The following is a 20305-nucleotide window of genomic DNA, read 5'->3' as shown; positions in this document are numbered from 1 at the left end:
TTCGAACTCTCAACCTAAGGTTCACCAGAACACAGCATTATCCCGTTGAGGCACTGACATTCATGAACTGCATTAATCTCATTCACATTGTGAAATTGTCGATTGATAAGCACACACCATCAAGAAAACTCCAAGCACACATTTCACGAGAGAATTAAGGGCTTTCTTAAAAGAGTACAGATCTGAATATTTGCACTGTTAATGGTATCCACCTAATGATAGCCGTATATTATTATATTATATATTATTATTATTATACAATAACAAAATGGTCATATCTGCAAAATGGGTTGAGACTGTGGACGTTTGGCTTTTCTATGAAATTGTGGGAAAAGTAAACATTTTTAGAGCAGAAAACAAGGGGGAAAGATTTGGGATTATGGCTAGTGGGGGTATTGGTAACCATACCTGAACATTTCAAGAGTTTTCAAATTACGGTATAGGCTGCAGTATGACTTTTACAGAATTTGAGGGGGGGGGGAAACGTTAGGGGACCAAGCTCGGACCCCTAATAATAAAAAAGAAGCGTCAAACACAGTTCAGTAACCATAGAAACTGTTCCGTATTTCTGGGCGGTGAATGACGTGTGAACCAATGAAACGTCAGAATCCACGTCAGTGTGAGCCAATGAAACGACAGAAACATCACAACAAGGGCAGTCATTGGTTGCCTCATCTCTTCCCCTTTGAAACGACTGCAGGCCGTCCGTTTGACGACTCTGCTGCGAGGCGCTGCAATTAACTATTTGTTTCCCATCTTACAAACTAAAGAAGATAGTGGATAAAACACTATTCGCCAAGTGTTGTTAGCCATGATGAGTGCTTCCAAACTCAAGGTAAGAGTGACTATTGATCACGCTTGAAGCGGCTTGATGCTAGACGCAAGCGACTGCTAACAAGACAAACCTTAGCTCCTCAACGGTGAGCCCTACTTAGTTAAAGATGTATTGATTCAAAGATTTATTAAGTTAAATATAAGCCGTTTTACTGCCAATCGATGATCCCTATCAAGTCGGGCAACCTAGTGGTTCTGCGCATGCGCATGGCGACATTATCGCTCCGTGGACCCGTGCAGAACCGCTAGGCAGCACGGTTTGATGGGGAGCAGAGAGCATAATGGTTATAAACTCCCCAATAATGCACCTTTAGGGATAGTGTGGGTCCGCCTGGTCTTATCTTCGTGCCTTTTGGTCTCACTGAGATCGACGTGTTTGAGAGGGAGGCCCCCTTTCTGTGGAGAAGGCTGTGCGCAATTTTATTCATATATTATAATATTAATATTCAATATGGGTTAGGGTTAGTAGTTAGGGTAACTTTATGTAGCTCAAATAAACTTAAATCAACTACTCAATATGGGTTAGGGTTATTTTATGTAGCTCAAATAAACCCTAATAAACACATCAATATGGTTAGGGTTAGTAGTGAGGGTTAGTTAAGCTTGTAAGATTATGCAGCTCAAATAATCATTACTACTATCTCTACCCTCTCTCCCTTCCCTGCCCCCACAAACTCTGGACTCTCAAACCCCCTCCCATTTGCCCCAAAGAACAAGCAACACAAACATTATGGTAAAATATTCACACGAAAAATATGGACAATAAAAGATACTAAAGTAAAATATCCACAAGAATATAAAAGAGATGGATAAGCACGTCTGCAGTGACAGGGCAGGGACTGTCCCTATGGTATGCATGGACAGGTGCTCGAGGAGAATGTGCGCAAATAAGTGCAACAGGGCGAGGATGAAGATTGATTGATGGATAGATTTGATTGTCCAGCCATCAACGTTGATTTGAATCTAAATGGGCTGATTTGATTGACAGGCGGTGTCCTCTGGACGGCTGACGGGGACGACAAGAAGAGGGTAAATAAACTGTACCGTGTCACAACGTGGCTTCACAGCAGCAGGGCTGGGCAATTCATTGATCTTTGAATGATTGATCTTTTGTAATTTTTTTCTAATTTTGGGGTGAAATGATTACCAAACTAATATAATCGATTAGAAACGATTTATTATTATTATTTTTTTTTTTTCTGTCTCGTATTAAAAAAAAAAAAAAAGTTTTTTAAGAAATCGTAGAGCAGCTAGATACATATTTGTACATTATTTTCTATTTTAATATTTTGTATATTGTTTTTTAAGGGGACCCTTAACCCAAGTTCCCAGTTAAGTGAATAGAAACGCTGAAATCAATTAATCATGTTTTCAAACTCGAAATTAATTTTCTGTATAATCGGGATTTCAATATTGACCAAAATTCTCTCTCTTTACCAAAATATTTTCCATGAAAAACATAATACCGATAGACTGTTCTTTATTTCACATCCTTCCTCACCTGTGCAATACACTCACCAGTACAAATCACCTCGATTGCCTCAACTGTGCTATACACTTCAATATAATCGTCACCTTTCTTGTTGTTAGGTAGCCGGTGACACCTGTGCACACTGGCAACAACTATATATCCTTACAAACAATTAGCCTAGGAGCAGTCAAACCAATCACTCATAATGAAAGAAAAAAACCTATCCTAAGAACGTATAACATTACAAGCTGTTTTGAAAAATCCTCCTCTTCTGACATCACTAGTGTCCCCTAGATGTGTGCTGTATAGATCTACCAGGCTACCCAGTGGACCGTAGCAAACGTTGCTCATCTAACCGTCATACATCCAGGTGGACACTCCCACTTAGGATGTCAGTAGAGGCAGATTTGAAGGCTTGTTGTAACGGCTAATCACACTCACACCTGGTGCTATAATGATATCACCTATTAAACGTGGAGGCCAAACGATGGTGGACATCAACGCAGCACACTCTAGCACACTAACGTTTCCTGCTTTACAGGAAGAAAGACGTGATGGTTCAGAGGTTTACCAGACCAATCACAGTGCCGGCCTACTCCCTCTACTCCACAGACTCTGAGGACCAGGTCAGACCTCTCTTTACTATTACTATGACCACAGGGACCAGCTCTCTGTCTCTTTACTATTACTATGACCACAGGGACCAGCTCTCTCTCTTTACTATTACTATGACCACAGCGACCAGCTCTCTCTTTACTATTACTATGACCACAGGGACCAGCTCTCTCTCTCTTTACTATTACTGTGACCACAGCGACCAGCTCTCTCTCTCTTTACTATTTTTTCTCCCCCCCCCAGGTGAGCACCATCCACCGGGGTCTGGACCACTGTGCCTCCCTGCTGGACCGCCTCCTCCAGGCGGACTCGGCCGGTACGTCTGCCTCCCCCACGGTTTGTATCATGCTAACTTAGCGTCCGTTAACCAACCGATGTGTGTCTCCGGATTAACGTATTGTCAGTGTCTACAAGTATACGAGAGACCATGTGTGTGTGTGTGTGTGTTCGTGTGTGTGTGTGTGTGAGTGGGTGTGTGGGTGGGTGGATGTGTCTTCATCTGTTGCTGCTTTCACACCAAAAAGAACCAAGAGCCAGTTCCGGGCTGGTGCTAGGGCCAGTTCCAAACAGGTTCCAGCCTTATCCCACTTAAGAACCAGTTGGTTTCACACCGGCCAGAGCCAGCCATGGAGCCGGCGTGAGCAACGTCATGACGTCACTGCAAACGTCTCCGCTAGTGAGCTTGGACAGAAGCATACGGCCGACATCTTTCTTTATTCTGGGTGGAAATAGTAACATAGTTACGCCATTAAATGCGTTTATGGAATTTTTTTTAGCGAGAAATGTGCATTTTACTTTCATAATGTTCGCTCGGTGAATGTGAAAGATGTTTGGTTTGATAGTTATGACGAAGAGGGAACGCTCCGTTCACTTGCATGGACATGGGCCGTGTTCCAATACCCTTGAGTACGCAGTACGTTCCAATTCAGATCCGGCGAAAAGAAGTATACTTCAAGGACCCGGATGCCGTACTCAAAATGGGCTAATCGTGAAGTGTGGATCGAAGGACACTCTCCGTACTCAACGGCAGCCATCTTAGCTACGTAGCGGAAGAGGCGGAGCCAGGCTGAGCCAAAGTCGGCGCATTTTCCACATAGCCTGCATTAATAGAGTCATTTTGTAGTTTTTATAGTTTCTATAGCTTTTTATAGCTGCTAGGCGTAAAGAGTTCACCGTTCAAAGCGGGATGTTTATTGCGGGGGAGGAGCCGCGGCGGCAGTCGTGATCGTAATTTCCGGTAAGTGCACCACGGAGTACTCGATTTGGAACAGCACTCGCATCTGAAAAATTACCGTACTCAAGTGAGTACGGATAGTGCAGATAGTGTACTTCCTTTAAGTATACTCATGGAAGTACGGGTATTGGAACACGGCAATGGACTCATCTAGCTGCGTTGGCGCGATGACGCGTTGAAGGTCGATTCAATCCGTGTATTGTTCGTTCTTTGAATATTCCGATTTAAAACAAAATCAGAAAAAACAAAAAAGAACCATACACGGATTCACGTCCATTGTTTACTTCGGTGTTTTAAAAAATGCCGGTCTTCGTTGGTCTTCGTGTTTATGAAGGTACGGATAACTCCGCCCCCTGCCCCCGGCGTAAAAGCGGTTCTCGTTCTAGCCCAGCTCAAAAGTGGGCCAGAGTTGAACCGGTTTTTAGGGGCCGGAGCCGGTTCTTTGGCGGTGTGAAACCAAAGCCCTGGCCCTAGCTCCGAACTGGCCCGGAACCGGCCCCGATTTTGCGGTAGTGTGAAAGGGGCATGTGTGTGTTTGTGTCTTCATCTGTGTGTGTGTGTGTGTGGGTGTGTCTTCATCTCTGTGTGTGTGTGTGTGTGTGTGTGTGTGTGTGTGTGTGTGTGTGTGTGTGTGTGTGTGTGTGTGTGTGTGTGTGTGTGTGTGTGTGTGTGTGTGTGTGTGTGTCCACCACATTGTGTGGCAATAGAAAGTAAACCAAGTCAGAATGGCGTGGTGGACACCAGAGGTCAAAGGTCACTTGGAAGGCGACACAACCTGGAGAGGAGGAAAACCGGGAGAACCAAGACAGGTGGGAGGAGCCATGGGCTTGGGGCCCTACTCCGATGGGTCGAAATCATAGCGATGCCGCTGTTGCCACCAACACGCTACACTCCTCCCAGGAGACCTTAAAGGTGACATATTACACCACCAGGTGTGAGTGTGATTAGTCGTTAAAAGCCGTTTTGAATATCTGCCTTTTCCTGTGTTTTAGTGACATCATAGGTGGGCGTGTCCACCTAGATGTGTGCTGGATAGATCCGTCTACCAGCCTCCCCAGTGGACTGAAGGAAGCGTTGCTCCTCTATCTGTCACAATTCTAGCTGGACACGCCCACTTGTGATGTAAGAAGAGACATAGTTTCAAAACGGCAGCAGTTCAATAGCTTAAAGGCGAGATATTATACCACCAGGTGTGAGTGTGATTAGCCGCTACAAGCCGCTTTGAAAATCTCCCTCTAGTGACATCACAAGTCGGCGTGTCCACCTAGTATGTCGGATAGACAGGGTAGGTTGGTAGACTGATCTGTCCAGCACACATCGTGGACTTCTTATGATATCAGAAGATTTCAAAACGCCTTTAACGGCGAATCCCACTCACACCAGCTGGTATAATATGTCACCAGGACGCATGATGGTAGTGGTGGATAGGGCTGAACGATTTGGGGAAATAATCTAATTGTGATTATTCGACCAATATTGCGATTTTTTGGTCATTTTTATTTTTAAAGTTCCTTTATATTGTGTATTATTCACAAAACAAGCAATCGATCATTCTGTAGTCGGCCAACACAACATTGGAAGCAGTCAACGTATAAACTGCTCTTTAATTTAGGCCAGGCCTATGTGTTGAGATGAATTGATATTATAACACCTTTGTTGAATTGAATTGTAGAAGAAGAATACAAATCTTATTGATCTCAGTAACAGTAACAAATACCCCCCAAAAAATGTTGTTTTTTGTTGTTTTTTTGTCGCAGCCTTTGCGATTTGCAAATTGAGTTTTATTACATCGCAATAGACGCGTTTACATGGACAGGTCTGATCAGATTAGAAGTGAAAGAACAGCTCAATCATTTTTTTTTTCACCAAATATACAATCGGAATACAATTCTCTGATCGGAATACAATTCCATGCGAAATAGAAGAGGTGGTGTAGTCCTCTATTATCGACATGTATACACTTATTCCGATTGGTTTGGTGGGTGGGTGCTACTTCTTAACTTAGAGAGATGGCATCAGCAGCTGCAGTAGTTCGCAATAGGTCCCTCTGTACTTTTATGCACACCAAACATGACCGCTTTCAACGAGGAAAGTGGATTTTTTGCCAGATTCACGTCTTTCTTAGCACTCCGCAAGTAGTCCGATAACTTATCAACCCCAGCGTGTCAGGTTGCTAAGCGACGTCAACGTCTTTAGTGGACTATTTCTCTCTCTCTCTCTCTCTCTCTCTCTCTCTCTCTCTCTCTCTCTCTCTCTCTCTCTCTCTCTCTCTCTCTCTCTCTCTCTCTCTCTCTCTCTCTCTCTCTCTCTCTCTCACAGTAAAGTATTTTTTTTGGTCTGAGTCTGATTGGACTCTGGGGCTGGGGGAGGCTGTAAACCGGTTTCTCGTTGACCAATCAGTGGTAAGCAGGTTGAACCACGCACACTCAGAAGCTGTGTTTGAAATCGTTCCCTATCACGGATATAGTGCAGGTGCTCGCCATTTTGTAATGGTGTTTGAATTCTCAGTGGTTAATTTCATTCACTGTGGAAAATAAAATACCCAAAATTTGAATGTACATACGATGATCCCTACATGTTACTCCCGTGTACCATAGTGCAATGCGGTCTTGTTTTCTAAACGTCATTTCTGTCAGTAAATTACGTTAAGAAATGTTCAGCGTAGTGTCTGAATCTCGTTTGTTCGTTCCCTGTATCATAAACCCTATATAGGGAATAGTGAGCGAGTGAATAGGGAACAATTTCAAACCCAGCTAGAGAGAGATCTCCTCATGGCAGCATGGAGGTCATGGAGCATTGACCAAACCGTACAATAAACCTTAAGTCGACGATTTATCGAATTCAAACCGACATTAGCCGCGTTTACATGGACACTTCTGATCCGATATGATGTCTTATCGGAATAGATCTATTCCTATCATGCAATCTGAATGTACTGTATGTATGGGCATTTACAAAATTGGTAAGCGTACGTCTCTCGCGCACAAACGTTGTGTTGGTCTGGGCTTTGGTCCCAAAACCTTTTCTTGGTTTTGGGACTTCAGTGGTGGAACGAGCTCCCTGCCGTTCTCAGGACCGCAGAGTCGCTCACTGTCTTCCGAAAAAGGCTCAAGACTCACCCTGTTCAGAGTCCACCTCGACTCTGCATAGCCACCCTCCCCCTTCTGGCCACCATTGTACATTGTGTTGTATTGTATTATAGTACTTAACTGTGTCGCAATGTTGTGTAGCAACATTGTATTCTATTGTATTATAGCACAGTAATTGGTTAGCCTAGCGATTGTTGTACTTGCACTTGGTTCTATGAACATCCGATAATATTGTTATATTGTTATATAAGCGATATATTGTTGCACTTCTTATGACAAATGTACTTATTGTAAGTCACTTTGGATAAAAGCGTCTGCTATTTGCCCTAAATGTAAAATGTAAATATGATATATGTAAGGGTTAATGTTGTGCAGAACGCCGGTCATTATTGGGAAAATAAGCCCCGACTGGGCGAACCGGACCCCATCCTGAAGGGTATTATTATATTGACCGGCGACATTATTCTGCTTATTACACGGCTCCTTGCCAAAACGAAACAATATTTTCATACGTGTGTCATTTTACAATTACCATTCGTAGTGTTGTTCAGCAGAGAAATAGTCTGTCGAAGACGTTGACGTCGCTTAGCAACCTGACACACTGGGGTTGATAAGTTATCAGACTACTTGCGGAGTGCTAAGAAAGATGTGAATCAGGAAAAAAAATCACTTTCCTTGACAGTGGTCAAGTTCGGTGTGCATAAAAGTACAGACGGACCAATTGCGAACTCCTGCAGCTGCTGATGCCATCTCTCTAAGTTGAAAAGTAGCCGCACCCACCCCAAACCAATCAGAATAAGTGTATGCATGTCGATTATAGCGGACTCAACCACCTCTTCTATTCCGTACGGAATTATATTCCGATCAGAGAAATGTATTCCGATTGAAGCGTATATATGATCATTCTTTATTCAGATTGAGCTGTTCTTGCACTTCTAATCGGTTCAGAAGTCTTCATGCAATCGCGGCTACTGTGGATCAGAGTGTGAGTACTTGACGGTGGGTTCAACCTGCTGACCACTGATTGGTCAACGAGCAACAGGTGTGCAGCCGCCCCAAGCCCCAGAGTCCAATCAGACCGACTGAGGCTGATTGGACTCAGTCGGTCTGATCTCAGCCAGGTGAGGCTGTACATTTCTGAAACTACAGAAAAATGTATCTGTGCTGCTAGCAGAGTTAGAAAGTTTTGCATACCAGTTAACATGTCCCCTTCTTATAAAAAGTGTGTGTGTGTGTCTCTCTCTGTCTCTGTCTCTTTGTGTGTGTGTGTGTGTCTCTCTGTGTCTCTGTGTATGTCTCTCTGTGTGTGTGTGTGTCTCTGTATCTGTGTGTCTATCTGTGTGTGTGTGTGTCTCGCTGTCTCTGTCTGTGTGTGTGTGTGTCTCTGTCTCTTTGTGTCTGTTTGTGTGTGTGTGTGTGTGTGTCTCTCTGTTTGTCTCTGTCTCTTTGTGTCTGTGTGTGTCTTTGTGTGTGTCCCTCTGTCTCTGTCTGAGTGTGTGTATGTTTGTCTCTTTTTGTCTGTGTGTGTGTATGTTTGTCTCTTTGTGTCTCTGTGTGTGTCTCTGTCTGTGTGTTTGTGTGTGTGTGTGTGTGTCTGTGTGTGTGTGTGTGTGTCTCTCTGTCTGTCTGTCTGATCCACCAGCTCCACCGGCCGTCCCCTCCCCGGCCGTGACCCCCCCCAGCGATGCGCCGGGGGCCGCCCCGGACGCCCCGCGCTCAGTCGGTCCCGCAGAGGGGTAGGTGGGCGTCGCCTCCGAAGTCCATTATTAGTCCTTTTAGCCGTCTCCTTGTATTGTGCGCCCTTCCTCAGGGTCAGCTAAATGTTGACCTTGGGTAAACCAGGTCACAAGGGAGAGGGCGTCCCCTTACGCATTCCTTATGGAACACACACACACACACACACACACACACACACACACACACACACACACACACACACACACACACACACACACACACACACACACACACACACACACACACACACACACACACACACACAGAGAGACACCCAGGCAGCGCTGTGTCTTGGCTAAACATGACCTGATGTGATTATTGACATCTCCAAAGTGGGGAGGATGTGAAACAGTTCAAAAAGCTCTGTCTAACGGTGTTCTGTACTCACTCTGCTAGACAGGGGTCTAATGTATGCATGCATTAAAATAGTATGCAATAGAGAAATCGGGAGAACTTCTCTGGAGAAATGACCACGACGGTAGGGAGCGGATGAGGAACCTTCACCGGTGTTGAGGTTGTTTTGGTGATGATAATCTTCACGTAGGCGACCTCGACGGAAGTTAACCCCTTCAGTTGTCCCCTCCCTCTCAGAGCCAATCAGCTGTCCGGTCAGCCGACCAATAGGACGACCGCACGGTTCAACGCACGCCTGCCCACCTCCACGCCGTCCCGGAGCCCTACGGGGGTCCCCAATGGAGACCCCCAGTCCGTGGCCCCCTCTCTGGGCCGCCTGGCCCCCCCAGGCGGCCCCTCGGCCTGTCTTACAGCCGGGGCTAACGGCGGCACGCTAGCATCGTCTCCCCCTCTCCCAGGGGCCCTGGCCCCGTCTCACCCTCTCCCTCTCCCAGGGGCCCTGGCCCCGTCTCACCCTCTCCCTCTCCCACAGGCCCTGGCCCTGTCTCACCCTCTCCCAGGGGCCCTGGCCCCGTCTCACCCTCTCCCTCTCCCAGGGGCCCTGGCCCCGTCTCACCCTCTCCCTCTCCTAGGGGCCCTCACCCCGTCTCACCCTCTCCCAGGGGCCCTCACCCCGTCTCACCCTCTCCCTCTCCCAGGGGCCCTGGCCCCGTCTCACCCTCTCCCAGGGGCCCTCACCCTGTCTCACCCTCTCCCTCTCCCAGGGGCCCTGGCCCCATCTCACCCTCTCCCAGGGGCCCTGGCCCTGTCTCACCCTCTCCCACAGCCCGGGCCCCCGTCTCACCCTCTTACACGGGCCCCCTGCCCCCGCCCCCTCCCCTCTGTGGCAGCCTATCAGCAGCCCCCTCAGACCCCCCCTGGTCCCGCCCCCTCCGCCAGCCCCCTGGCCCTGCCTCTCTCCCTGGTTGCCCCGTCTCCACATCCCCGTCCCACCAGCCCGGTGGGACGGCCCGTCGCCCCCCCTCCCTCTGACCAGCCAGGGAGGCCCCTCCCCCTACAGAACCCGCCTCCTACCTCTGGACCAATAGGAGGAGGAGGAAGAGCGGTCACTGGCCGAGCGACGGAGGACGAGGGGGAACGGGAGGAGTGCACGGCAGGGGCGTGGACGGCGAAGGAGTGCACGGTGGAGAGATTGCAACATACGCTGGAGGAGCTCTGGACCGTGCTAGCGGGAAAAGGTAACGTGTGTGTGTGTGTGTGGGGGGGGGGAGGGAGGGGCAAGACATCGCTACGGCGATACGTCGTAGTCCTCAGTCGTGCGATACGAGAGACGAAACCAAATATCTATAGTTTTCTCTTTTATTTATTATTTTTTTTCTTCTGCATATTTTGTCCTTCATTCCTGAAGAGTTGGGCAATATCGTCCCAAATATCGACATTTTAATATCGATATTCTATATATTATTGTTTTTATTTTAATAAATAAAATTAGCCGCTCTTAACTGATTTCCCTGCTCCTTGAGGTGGCGCTCAACACAAGAATGAAGGAAACTTGAACGGAAGTTGGCTAACTAAAGAAGTGAACTAAGTTAACTGACCAAAGATGTTAACTATGTTAACTAGCCAAAGAATTTAACTAAGCTAACTAGTCAAAGAAGTTAACGAAGTTAACAAACCAAAGAAGTTAACTAAGTTAACTAGCCAAAGAAGTTAACCAACTAACTAACCTGAGAAGTTAACTAAAAGTTAACCAACCAAAGACGAGTCACTGAAAGACGCAGTTTGGACCGCGAATAAAGAATCCAGTAACCCTGGTAGCGTTAGTGGCTTGCTCTACCAGTGGGAATTTACCCGTAACCCTGGCACTGTTAATGCTTAGTTATGGTTCCACGTCGACGCAACGCAAGGGGGTTTACGGACGCGTTACGTCCTTGTGGACCCTCCGTGCTTCCACCGCAAGGCCCTGACCTGCGCTTCCAAAAACGGTTATCTCCGTCGAGCCGACGCAGCAGCAAGGGCTGTGATTGGTCCTTGCTCTGCCAGTCCGAATCTAACCCCTCACCCCTGCTCACGGCTGGAGTGTGACCCCTGACCTCTCTTGGGCCTTTCACACCGCCGCAAAATCGGAGCCCGTTCCGGGCTAGTTCGGAGCTAGGGCCAGGGTTTTGGTTTCTCACCGCCAGAGAACCGGCTCCGGCCTCTAAAAACCGGTTCAACTCCAGCCCCACTTTTGAGCTGGGCTAGAACTAGAACCGCTTTTACGCCGGGGGCTGGGGGCGGGGTTATCCGTACCTTCATAAACAGGAAGACCAACGAAGACCGGCATTTTTAAAACACCGAAGTAAACAATGGACGTGAATCCGTGTATGGTTCGTTCTTTGAATATTCCGATTTAAAACAGTCGTTTTTTGTTTTTTTCTGATTTGCTTTTGAATCGGAAAAAGGGCAAAAAGAATAAACAAATAATCGGCATTTTATTTGTGTTTGTGTGTTTTGTGTGTTGGTTTTTTAAACCCGAAACAGAAAAACAAAAATAGATACATTTATAGTTATAGGCTACACCAGAAGGCAGGACGCAGCGAAGAAAAAAGAGCCAACCACCTAAACCAGCAATAGACTGTCTATTTATATTTAGCCTTAGTTATGGCCGCACTTGAACCTTATGGTGATTTTATTCGTGAACTATTTGACACTGGAAAGACACATGACGCGTTCAGTACCGCTCTAAAGCAATCTGGTGCCCCGAAGTGCTCCGTTATGACCGTGAGGAGGTTCTGTGTGGAGCACAACCTTCGAAGAAAAAATCTAGTTTCCGATTTAGTTTCAGTTCGTCCACTCGCAGACTAAGTCGCCGGCTCCCACGGAAAACAATAAAGCTGGCCATTGTAGAATGCGAGAGACTCGATGGAACGTTTGAAACGTCTTTATATGTATTTTCTTTAAATCCGCGTGCCCTTTTCCCGGAATTCATTGCGGTTTTATCTAAATATCACGCAAACAACACAAGCAACTGGATTATTCAGTTTTCCCGTTTTGATTTAAAAAACAGAAAAATACAGTTTATTTGTATATTCCTTTTGCCCTTTTTCGGCTTCAAAACCAAATCAGAAAAACCAAAAAACTACTCTGTTAATAGTTTTTTCTGATTTTGTTTTAAATCAGAATATTCAAAGAACGAACCATACACGGATTGAATCGAAGACGAAATTGTTGTTGTTGTGTTTGAAACTTGCGCGAGGGTTCTTCTTATTGTACAGTTCCGGCACGGTGGGAGAGTTGCTGGGAAAGCGGAGACGTTTGCAGTGACGTCATGACGTTGCTCACACCGGCTCCATGGCTGACTCTGGCCGGTGTGAAACCTAGGGCTGCAACTAACGATTATTTTAATAATCGATTAATCTGTCGATTATTTTTCGATTAATCGATGAATTGGATATAAAAAAATAAAATAAAAAAAATTGTAATTGCCGCATCTTTATTCAAAAACTGAACATTACTTCAAATTCACAGTGCAGACTGAAGTGTAAAAACACCAGGTTATTGCTCCAACGTCCCGGAACTATTAAAAGTAATATTAAATAATAAAAATATTAAAAAAACATAACTGGGATAACACAAAAAAAAAACATACAATGTATGATATACTTTTATATGTATATAAGGGATGTCCATGGTTAACCGGTCAAACCTATTGAAACCATTTTCGAGACTCCTTGAAATAGAACTTGTAATATTGCTTTAATTGCTGATAAGATGACGATGGTTCAAGATAGGACATTAAACAGGTCATAATTCTATCTTTACTATCTATTTTATATTACTGGGAAAACAAGTTTTCACCAAAATCTTTTTTTCTTTTTTTTTTACTGCTGCATTTGAACGCATCAATCATATTACTGAGCCGATCTGAACACATCACATTTGATACTGTTTGTGACCATTGGTTAGTTGTTTTTTTTAAGCTAACTAGCTCTATATCCTGCCGATTTTAACATGGATTTAAAAACTGCATTACTATTTTTAACTGACGGGACTTTCTACACCGTCCGGTTGTGTGATTACTACCGCTGCTTTGAATGACTGTTGATGCGACTGCACAACGTCTGCAGCAGCAGCAGCTGACAGAGTTTTCGGTTGGACTAGAGACGGATACTGAGTTGAGGGAGTTTTTTTAACCCAAAGACAGTGAAGGTACAACACTTTTATGTAGGCCTACAGTGCAGTTTTAAGATATGACCAAAATACAAGCTGTGGTCGTTCACACAGCTCGCTGTGGGCGTGCATGAACCGTGAACCAACCTGTCGGCGGCTGGCTGTAAACAGTGCTGCGCCTATGAGTAACTTATTAATCGCACGACACAACGAATCGACGACCAAATTCGTTGCCAACGCATTTAGTCATCGATTTTTATCGATTTTATCGATTCGTTGTTGCAGCCCTACACTGGTTCTTAACTGGGATAAGGCTGGAACCTGTTTGGAACTGGCCCTAGCACCAGCCCGGAACTGGCTCTTGGTTCTTTTTGGTGTGAAAGACCCCTGACCTCTCTGTGACCTCTGACCTCTTCCCGGTCCGTCCTTCCAAGGTTACACGGCGGCAGAACGGCTGCTGACTGAGTTTGAGCGGGCGCTGGCAGATGGCCCTCTGGGGCCCCAGACCAGCCTGGCCCCGCAGGCGCTACGCAGCCAGAACGCCCAGCCGCACCGGTCAGACCTGTGTGTGTGTGTGTGTGTGTGTGTGTGTGTGTGTGTGTGTGTGTGTGTGTGTGTGTGTGTGTGTGTGTGTGTGTGTGTGTGTGTGTGTGTGTGTGTGTGTGTGTGTGTGTGTGTGTGTGTGTGTGTGTGTGTGTGTGTGTGTGTGTGTGTGTGTGTGTGTGTGTGTGTGTGTGTGTGTGTGCGTGCGTTGATACCGAGGAAGTGTGTGCGTTGATGCCGTGTGTGTGTGCGTACGTGGATGTGTGTGCGTTAATACCGTGTGTGTGCGTGTGCGTTGATACCGTGGATGTGTGTGCGTTGATACCGTGGATGTGTGTGCATTACCGTGTGTGTTAATACCGTGTGTGTGTGTCCGTTGATACCGTGGATGTGTGTGTGTTGATACCGTGGATGTGTGTGCGTTGATACCGTGGATGTGTGTGCGTTACCGTGTGTGTGTCCGTTGATACCGTGGGTGTGTGTGTTGATACCGTGTGTGTGTGCATGCGTTGATACCGTGGATGTGTGTGTGTTGATACCGTGGATGTGTGTGTGTTGATACCGTGTGTGTGTGCGTTGCTACCGTGGATGTGTGTGTGTTGATACCGTGTGTGTGCATGCGTTGATACCGTGGATGTGTGTGTGTTGATACCGTGGATGTGTGTGTGTTGATACCGTGTGTGTGCGTTGCTACCGTGGATGTGTGTGTGTTGATACCGTGTGTGTGTGTTGCTACCATGGATGTGTGTGTGTTGATACCGTGTGTGTGTTGATGCCTTGTGTGTTGTAAGGGGTATGAGGATCTTCAACCAGCAGTTGCAGGAGAGAGAGAGGGCCGAGAGACTTTGCAGAGAAAGCCACTGTGACGGTATGACTACTCCTGTGTGTTTGTGTGTGATAATCACGACGCAAAACAATTTGAAACTCCACCTCCCACCTTGAACCCAAACCACTTCCTCCTCCTCACCCTTAGCAATGTGCCTGGAGGCGGAGCTTAGCGCCGTCCAATCACAGCTGGGGAGGCTGCAGGCGGAGGTGTCGGAGCTGCGGATGGCCTTGCATGAGAAGGACGCCGAGAACGCCCGCATCAGAGCAGGTACACACACACACACACACACACACACACACACACACACACACACACACACACACACACACACACACACACACACACACACACACACACACACACACACACACACCCCTGTTAAAGGTGACATATTATACCACCGGTTGTGAATTTGATTAATGTGTGTGTAGGCTCTGTGGCCCGGTGTCCCGGGACGTCTGGCCAGGTGCTCCTGCTGGCCCAGACGAGGCTGAAGGAGATGGCGTCTCGGCCCGGTCTCTGCAGGTGGGTTACAAGTCTCTCTCTCTCTCTCGCACGCTCTGGCTAACGCTCTGGCTAACGCTCTGGCTAACGCTCTGGCTAACGCTCTGGCTCTCGCTCTGGCTCTCGCTCCGGCTCTCGCTCTGTCTCTCTCGCTGCGGTTTTGCATCGCGTCCACACGACAACGGATGTTTTGGGGCCTGAAAGCAGTGACTTCCAGAGTACAGTTTAGTTGGAAACACAGACCCTTACAGGCGCTGCGGTAGAAAGACGTTACACACCGGCTCGTTGATTCCTGCCGTGTGTAACGACGGAATCGTACGCCATCACATAAAAAAGGGAGTCAAAAAGAACTCAATTTTAAATCAAAAAGGTAATTTAGTTTAAATGGTACAAAACAAGGCGAAACAGATTTAGTAACTACTAATTAGTTTAAATGCAAGGATCTGTGGGGAACTAATTAGGTAAAGCAAAGTGCCAATGTGAGTAAAGGCCCATTCACACCCTACGGTAAATACGGATACGGACCGTTTCGTCTGGTCCCGGAGGTGTTTCGTCCGTCAATGGGTCCTTCGCCTCTGAGCTTACGAATCCGGAGTGCTCCGGGAGAACCGGAGCAATACCACCGGAAATCAAGGCGGCAATATGGAGTCAGAAGTCAGACAATTCGCGAAAATAGATAGAGTAGTATAATATCTGATTTGTATATATAGTGTATTTTAACGTTTTATACTTATATTTTACGATATACCTGATCTTTTTATTTTATTGTTCCCCTGCTTTGGCAATGAGTTGTAACTGGTCATTTAAAATGGCGCAACATTTTGAGGAGATAATCTGCGGGTTGGTGAGGGGTGTCACATTCCACCGCCGCCTAGGGCTACACTTTTTGCACTTTTTTTTTTTGCCTATTTCGGATGACACAAAGCAAAAGCTCCTCTACAGATGCTATGTTTGCGATTGTCGATGCTGTTAATTTGTGTCACGACAGTCACTGCCCTCTAGAGGATGTATTGCGTAACATCCATAACAACGCTGAAACCGGACAGAGGTATGAAGGGTAGTCCCGGAGACAACGTTTGGTACGGACGGACGAATTTCGTCCGGATCCGGAGGTATGAATCGGCCTTAAAACAGCCTGCATCAACCGAAAAGAGTGCTCACCTGAAGGAGGGTGAAAACCTGCTTAAATAACTCCCCAGTACTCAGGTGTGGTCAATTAGAACGACTCCGGGAGTACAATCCCTTTCTCCTCCATGTCGCGGTTCAATCTGGACTTCTTCTGATGTCTTAATGATTCATAATTTCATCCGAGGCACACATAGCTTTTGGCTGTGATATTAGATATTATATTATATTAATAATAATAATAATACATTTAATTTAGAGGCGCCTTTCAAGACACCCAAGGTCACCTTACAGAGCATATAGTCATCATAAATCGTTTAAAAAAAACAAGACATTGTGGAAAAAATAAATAAATAAACATAATTAATAAGAAATAAATACGTTTATATTTTATTATTATTATATAATGTAATATTATATAGATATACTGTAGTGCTCCAGGGGTGCGCAAACGGCAACAATCACTTCTCTGCTGCTACTCTCACTAGCTGGCTGCTACTATGCACATGCACCTAAGGCTAAACGGTCCGGGGTTGCTAGGATACTGAGGCCGAGCCCCGCCCTTGTAGTCTCAGCTATGACCCAACAGGGGGTGCATAGGGATGGTCACATGTTTGATTATTCTTTTTTGCATATTTGAGGTGAAGAGTTACACCACCCCCTAGTGGCCTCGCATACTCACTACACCATTTTAACTTGTTGCGTTCTGTGTGGACGAGGACACTTTTGAAAACATTGTCGTGTGGATGCAAAGCTTTAAAATGGAAAATCTTAAAAGAACTTAAAGGCTGCTCATAATCAACAGGCACCAGCTGATGGCTCAAGGATGTTGTTAAAAGGGGTGATATTAGGCCACCAGGGGTGAGTGTGATTAGCCATTTGCAGACGTCTGAAGATCTGCCTTTTCCTGTGTTTTAGTGACATCACAACGTTTGCTATAGTCCACTGGGTAGGCTGGTAGACTGATCTATCCAGCAAACACATAGGTGGACACGCCCAATTTGGATGTCACTAAGGCAAAGGGAAGGGACGATTTTTTGCTTGTAACGGCTAATCACACTCACACCTGGTGGTATAATAGGGACCCTTAAAGGAGACGTATTATGGCGTTTTCCGGCAAGTAAACATAGTTTTTGAGTTCCAGAAAACATGTTTTTGAAGCTGTTTGCTGGAAATAGCTTTTAGGAAGATAAATCTCGCCTACCGCTATTCCCCTCTGTTTCAGTCCCTTCAGAATGCGCAGTTTCTGGTGTCTGTAGCTTTAATGCAAATGAGCTGCTGCCCATTGACCAATGAGCTGTCAGACTAAACCACAGCATGGAGGAGAAGGGTTTGTTGTCTCCTGGAGCTCTATATCTATATCATATAATATAATAATAATAATAATATTATGTATGGGTATTTATATTATATTATATGGCCAAAAGCTGTGTGCGCCTCGGATGATATTATGAATCATAAAGACTGCGTCACGTCACTAGTACTTACACAACAAGCGAAGACTCGTAGTGGGGGATATCTCGGCCATGGTTGAGAAGAATTGGGGGACAGGAACTTTGGCCTTGACTCTCCAAGTCCATGAACCGCGACATGGAGGAGATTGGGATTTGCACCTCGCCGGAGCTGCCTGACTGCCGCCGAGACATACCCCCGCCGGTCCTGCCAGCTTCGACGGCAGTTCAGCTCCCGGAGTACACACGCCGAAGCGGCCGGACTGCCGCCGAAGCTTTTGCGGCGGCCGTAGCTCAGCTCCAGGAATACCGTCCCTTTCTCCTCCACGTCTCCTCCTCCGGACAGTCCGGCGGAGGAAGGGATTGCACTCCAGGAGCTGAGCTGCCGGGCTGCCGCCGCGTTCCCCCCCCGCCGGAGCTGCTCGTCCACTGGTCCACATAATCGTAGCTATGCTCTGATTGGAGGGGGGTGGGGAAGTGGGAGGTAATATTCAAATGTGCCCCCTTCCTACGTAGGAGGGGGCGCCGAAACTGACTTGCTCGTTTGGTAAGTGTAGTCGGGGTACTTTCAGAATTGCATATCTCGCTAAAAAAAATCATATACAGACTTTTTTCAACGTTTGTATGCGTGTGGGAGCACCAGGGACCCAAAACAACACCCCAAATCTCAAGAAAGGTGTAGTTTTCATAATATGCTCCCTTGAATACTTCTTGTAGGCTAACGGCTAAATTTAAGTCAACGCAACGCAAGGGGGTTTGCGGACCCTCCGTGCGTCCACCGCAAGGGCCGGAACCCAAACAGGTTCACGATTGCGTCGAAGCGTCTGCGGGGTCCTTGCGTTGCGTCGACGTGGAACCATAATCGGCCCTTAAATATGGCCCCTTTTCTCTCCAGTGTGCTCCAGGGGCCCCCTCTGACCCGCCGGGCCCTGGACCAACACCAGCGTGGGCATGACCACTCGGGGCCCTCGTCCAACCAGGTCCACCAGTACCTCAGCTCCCTGGGCGCCGGCCAATCGGGGGCTGGTATTTTGGAGCCCTGCCCGGATGTTTGGGAGGATGACCGCTGCATCAGCTTGTCTGTGATGCGAGGAGCCAGTGAGTCAGTGGTGGGTGGAGCCAGTGAGTATGTGGGGGGAGGAGCCAGTGAGTCAGTGATGGGAGGAGCCAGTGAGTCTGTGGGGGGAGGAGCCAGTGAGTCAGTGATGGGAGGAGCCAGTGAGTCAGTGATGAGAGGAGCCAGTGAGTCAGTGGTGGGAGGAGCCAGTGAGTCAGTGATGAGAGGAGCCAGTGAGTCAGTGGTGGGAGGAGCCAGTGAGTCAGTGGTGGGAGGAGCCAGTGAGTCAGTGGTGGTAGGAGCCAGTGAGTCAGTTGTGGGAGGACCCAGTCAGTCAGTTGTGGGAGGAGCCAGTCAGTCAGTTGTGGGAGGAGCCAGTGAGTCAGTGGGGGGAGGAGCCAGTGAGTCTGTGGTGGGACGAGCCAGTGTGTCAGTGGGGGGAGGGGCCAGTGTGTCAGTGGGGGGAGGGGCCAGTGAGTTTTTTGGGGGAGGGGCCAGTGAGTCGATAAGGGGAGGCGCCAGTGAGTCCATGAGGGGAGGGGCTTGGCTGGATCCAGAGAGGGTGACCTTTGCACCGCCAGAAGAAGTAGCGACCTCATCGCTGGGGGGCGGCGGCCAGAGCTACCAGAAAGTTCTCCGGCTCTTGCGGAGCTCCAACGCGCTCGCCCCCCTGCCGGGCCTGGGCCAGTCACACGGCTCCCCCCACTGGGAGGTGGCGTCCCATTGGTCGGTCGGGTCAGGCTCCACCTTCGACACGAGGGACGAGGTGGCGTTCTGCCACGGGATGGCGGTTCTGGACGCCAGCATTGCCAGCCTGCAGCGCAGCCTCAGGAAGGACCTGGTCACATGACCTGGTCACATGACCCGGTCACATGACCCGGTCACATGACCATCAGGAAGGACCTGGTCACATGACCCGGTTACATGACCCTCAGGAAGGACCTGGACACATGACCTGGGCACTTGACCCTCAAGAAGGAGCTGGTCACATGCCGTGGTCACATGACCTGGTCACGTGACCCTCAAGAAGGACCTGGTCGCTTGACCTGGTCACATGACCTGGTCAGTTGACTGGATCACATGACATGGTCACTTAACGTGGTCACTTGACGTGTGTGTGGTGATATTTATATTATATCTTAATTTAATTTTTACAAATGACTTGTTTATGAACTGTGGCTTAAATAAATTCACGAAATAAAAACTTTTTGAAAGAATCTACAAATAATATTTTTTTCAATTATCATTTACCCCTCTGAGATTGGTTGCTTTTCCTGCCAGAGATCGCGTTGATGGCCGCTACTGTCGTC

The 20305-nt window shown here is 47.3% G+C and overlaps 1 protein-coding gene across 1 annotated transcript; it reads left to right on the top strand.

Annotated features, from left to right (window-relative positions):
* Window positions 1-660: 660 nt before the first annotated feature.
* LOC132460642 (uncharacterized) lies at window positions 661-20212 on the top strand. The gene is made up of 12 exons (XM_060055435.1): window positions 661-835; window positions 1823-1863; window positions 2847-2931; window positions 3164-3236; window positions 4862-4963; window positions 8886-8979; window positions 9572-10572; window positions 13921-14041; window positions 14821-14897; window positions 15003-15125; window positions 15290-15383; window positions 18834-20212. Exons 1-12 carry the CDS (start codon window positions 812-814, stop codon window positions 19843-19845), a joined length of 2847 nt encoding a protein of 948 aa, XP_059911418.1. The 5' UTR covers window positions 661-811; the 3' UTR covers window positions 19846-20212.
* Window positions 20213-20305: the final 93 nt, after the last annotated feature.

Source organism: Gadus macrocephalus, chromosome 7 (assembly GCF_031168955.1).
Source record: "Gadus macrocephalus chromosome 7, ASM3116895v1".
Taxonomy (NCBI): Eukaryota; Metazoa; Chordata; class Actinopteri; order Gadiformes; family Gadidae; genus Gadus; species Gadus macrocephalus.
Note: the sequence above shows the minus strand (reverse complement) of the source record. Positions and strands in the feature narration are given on the sequence as shown.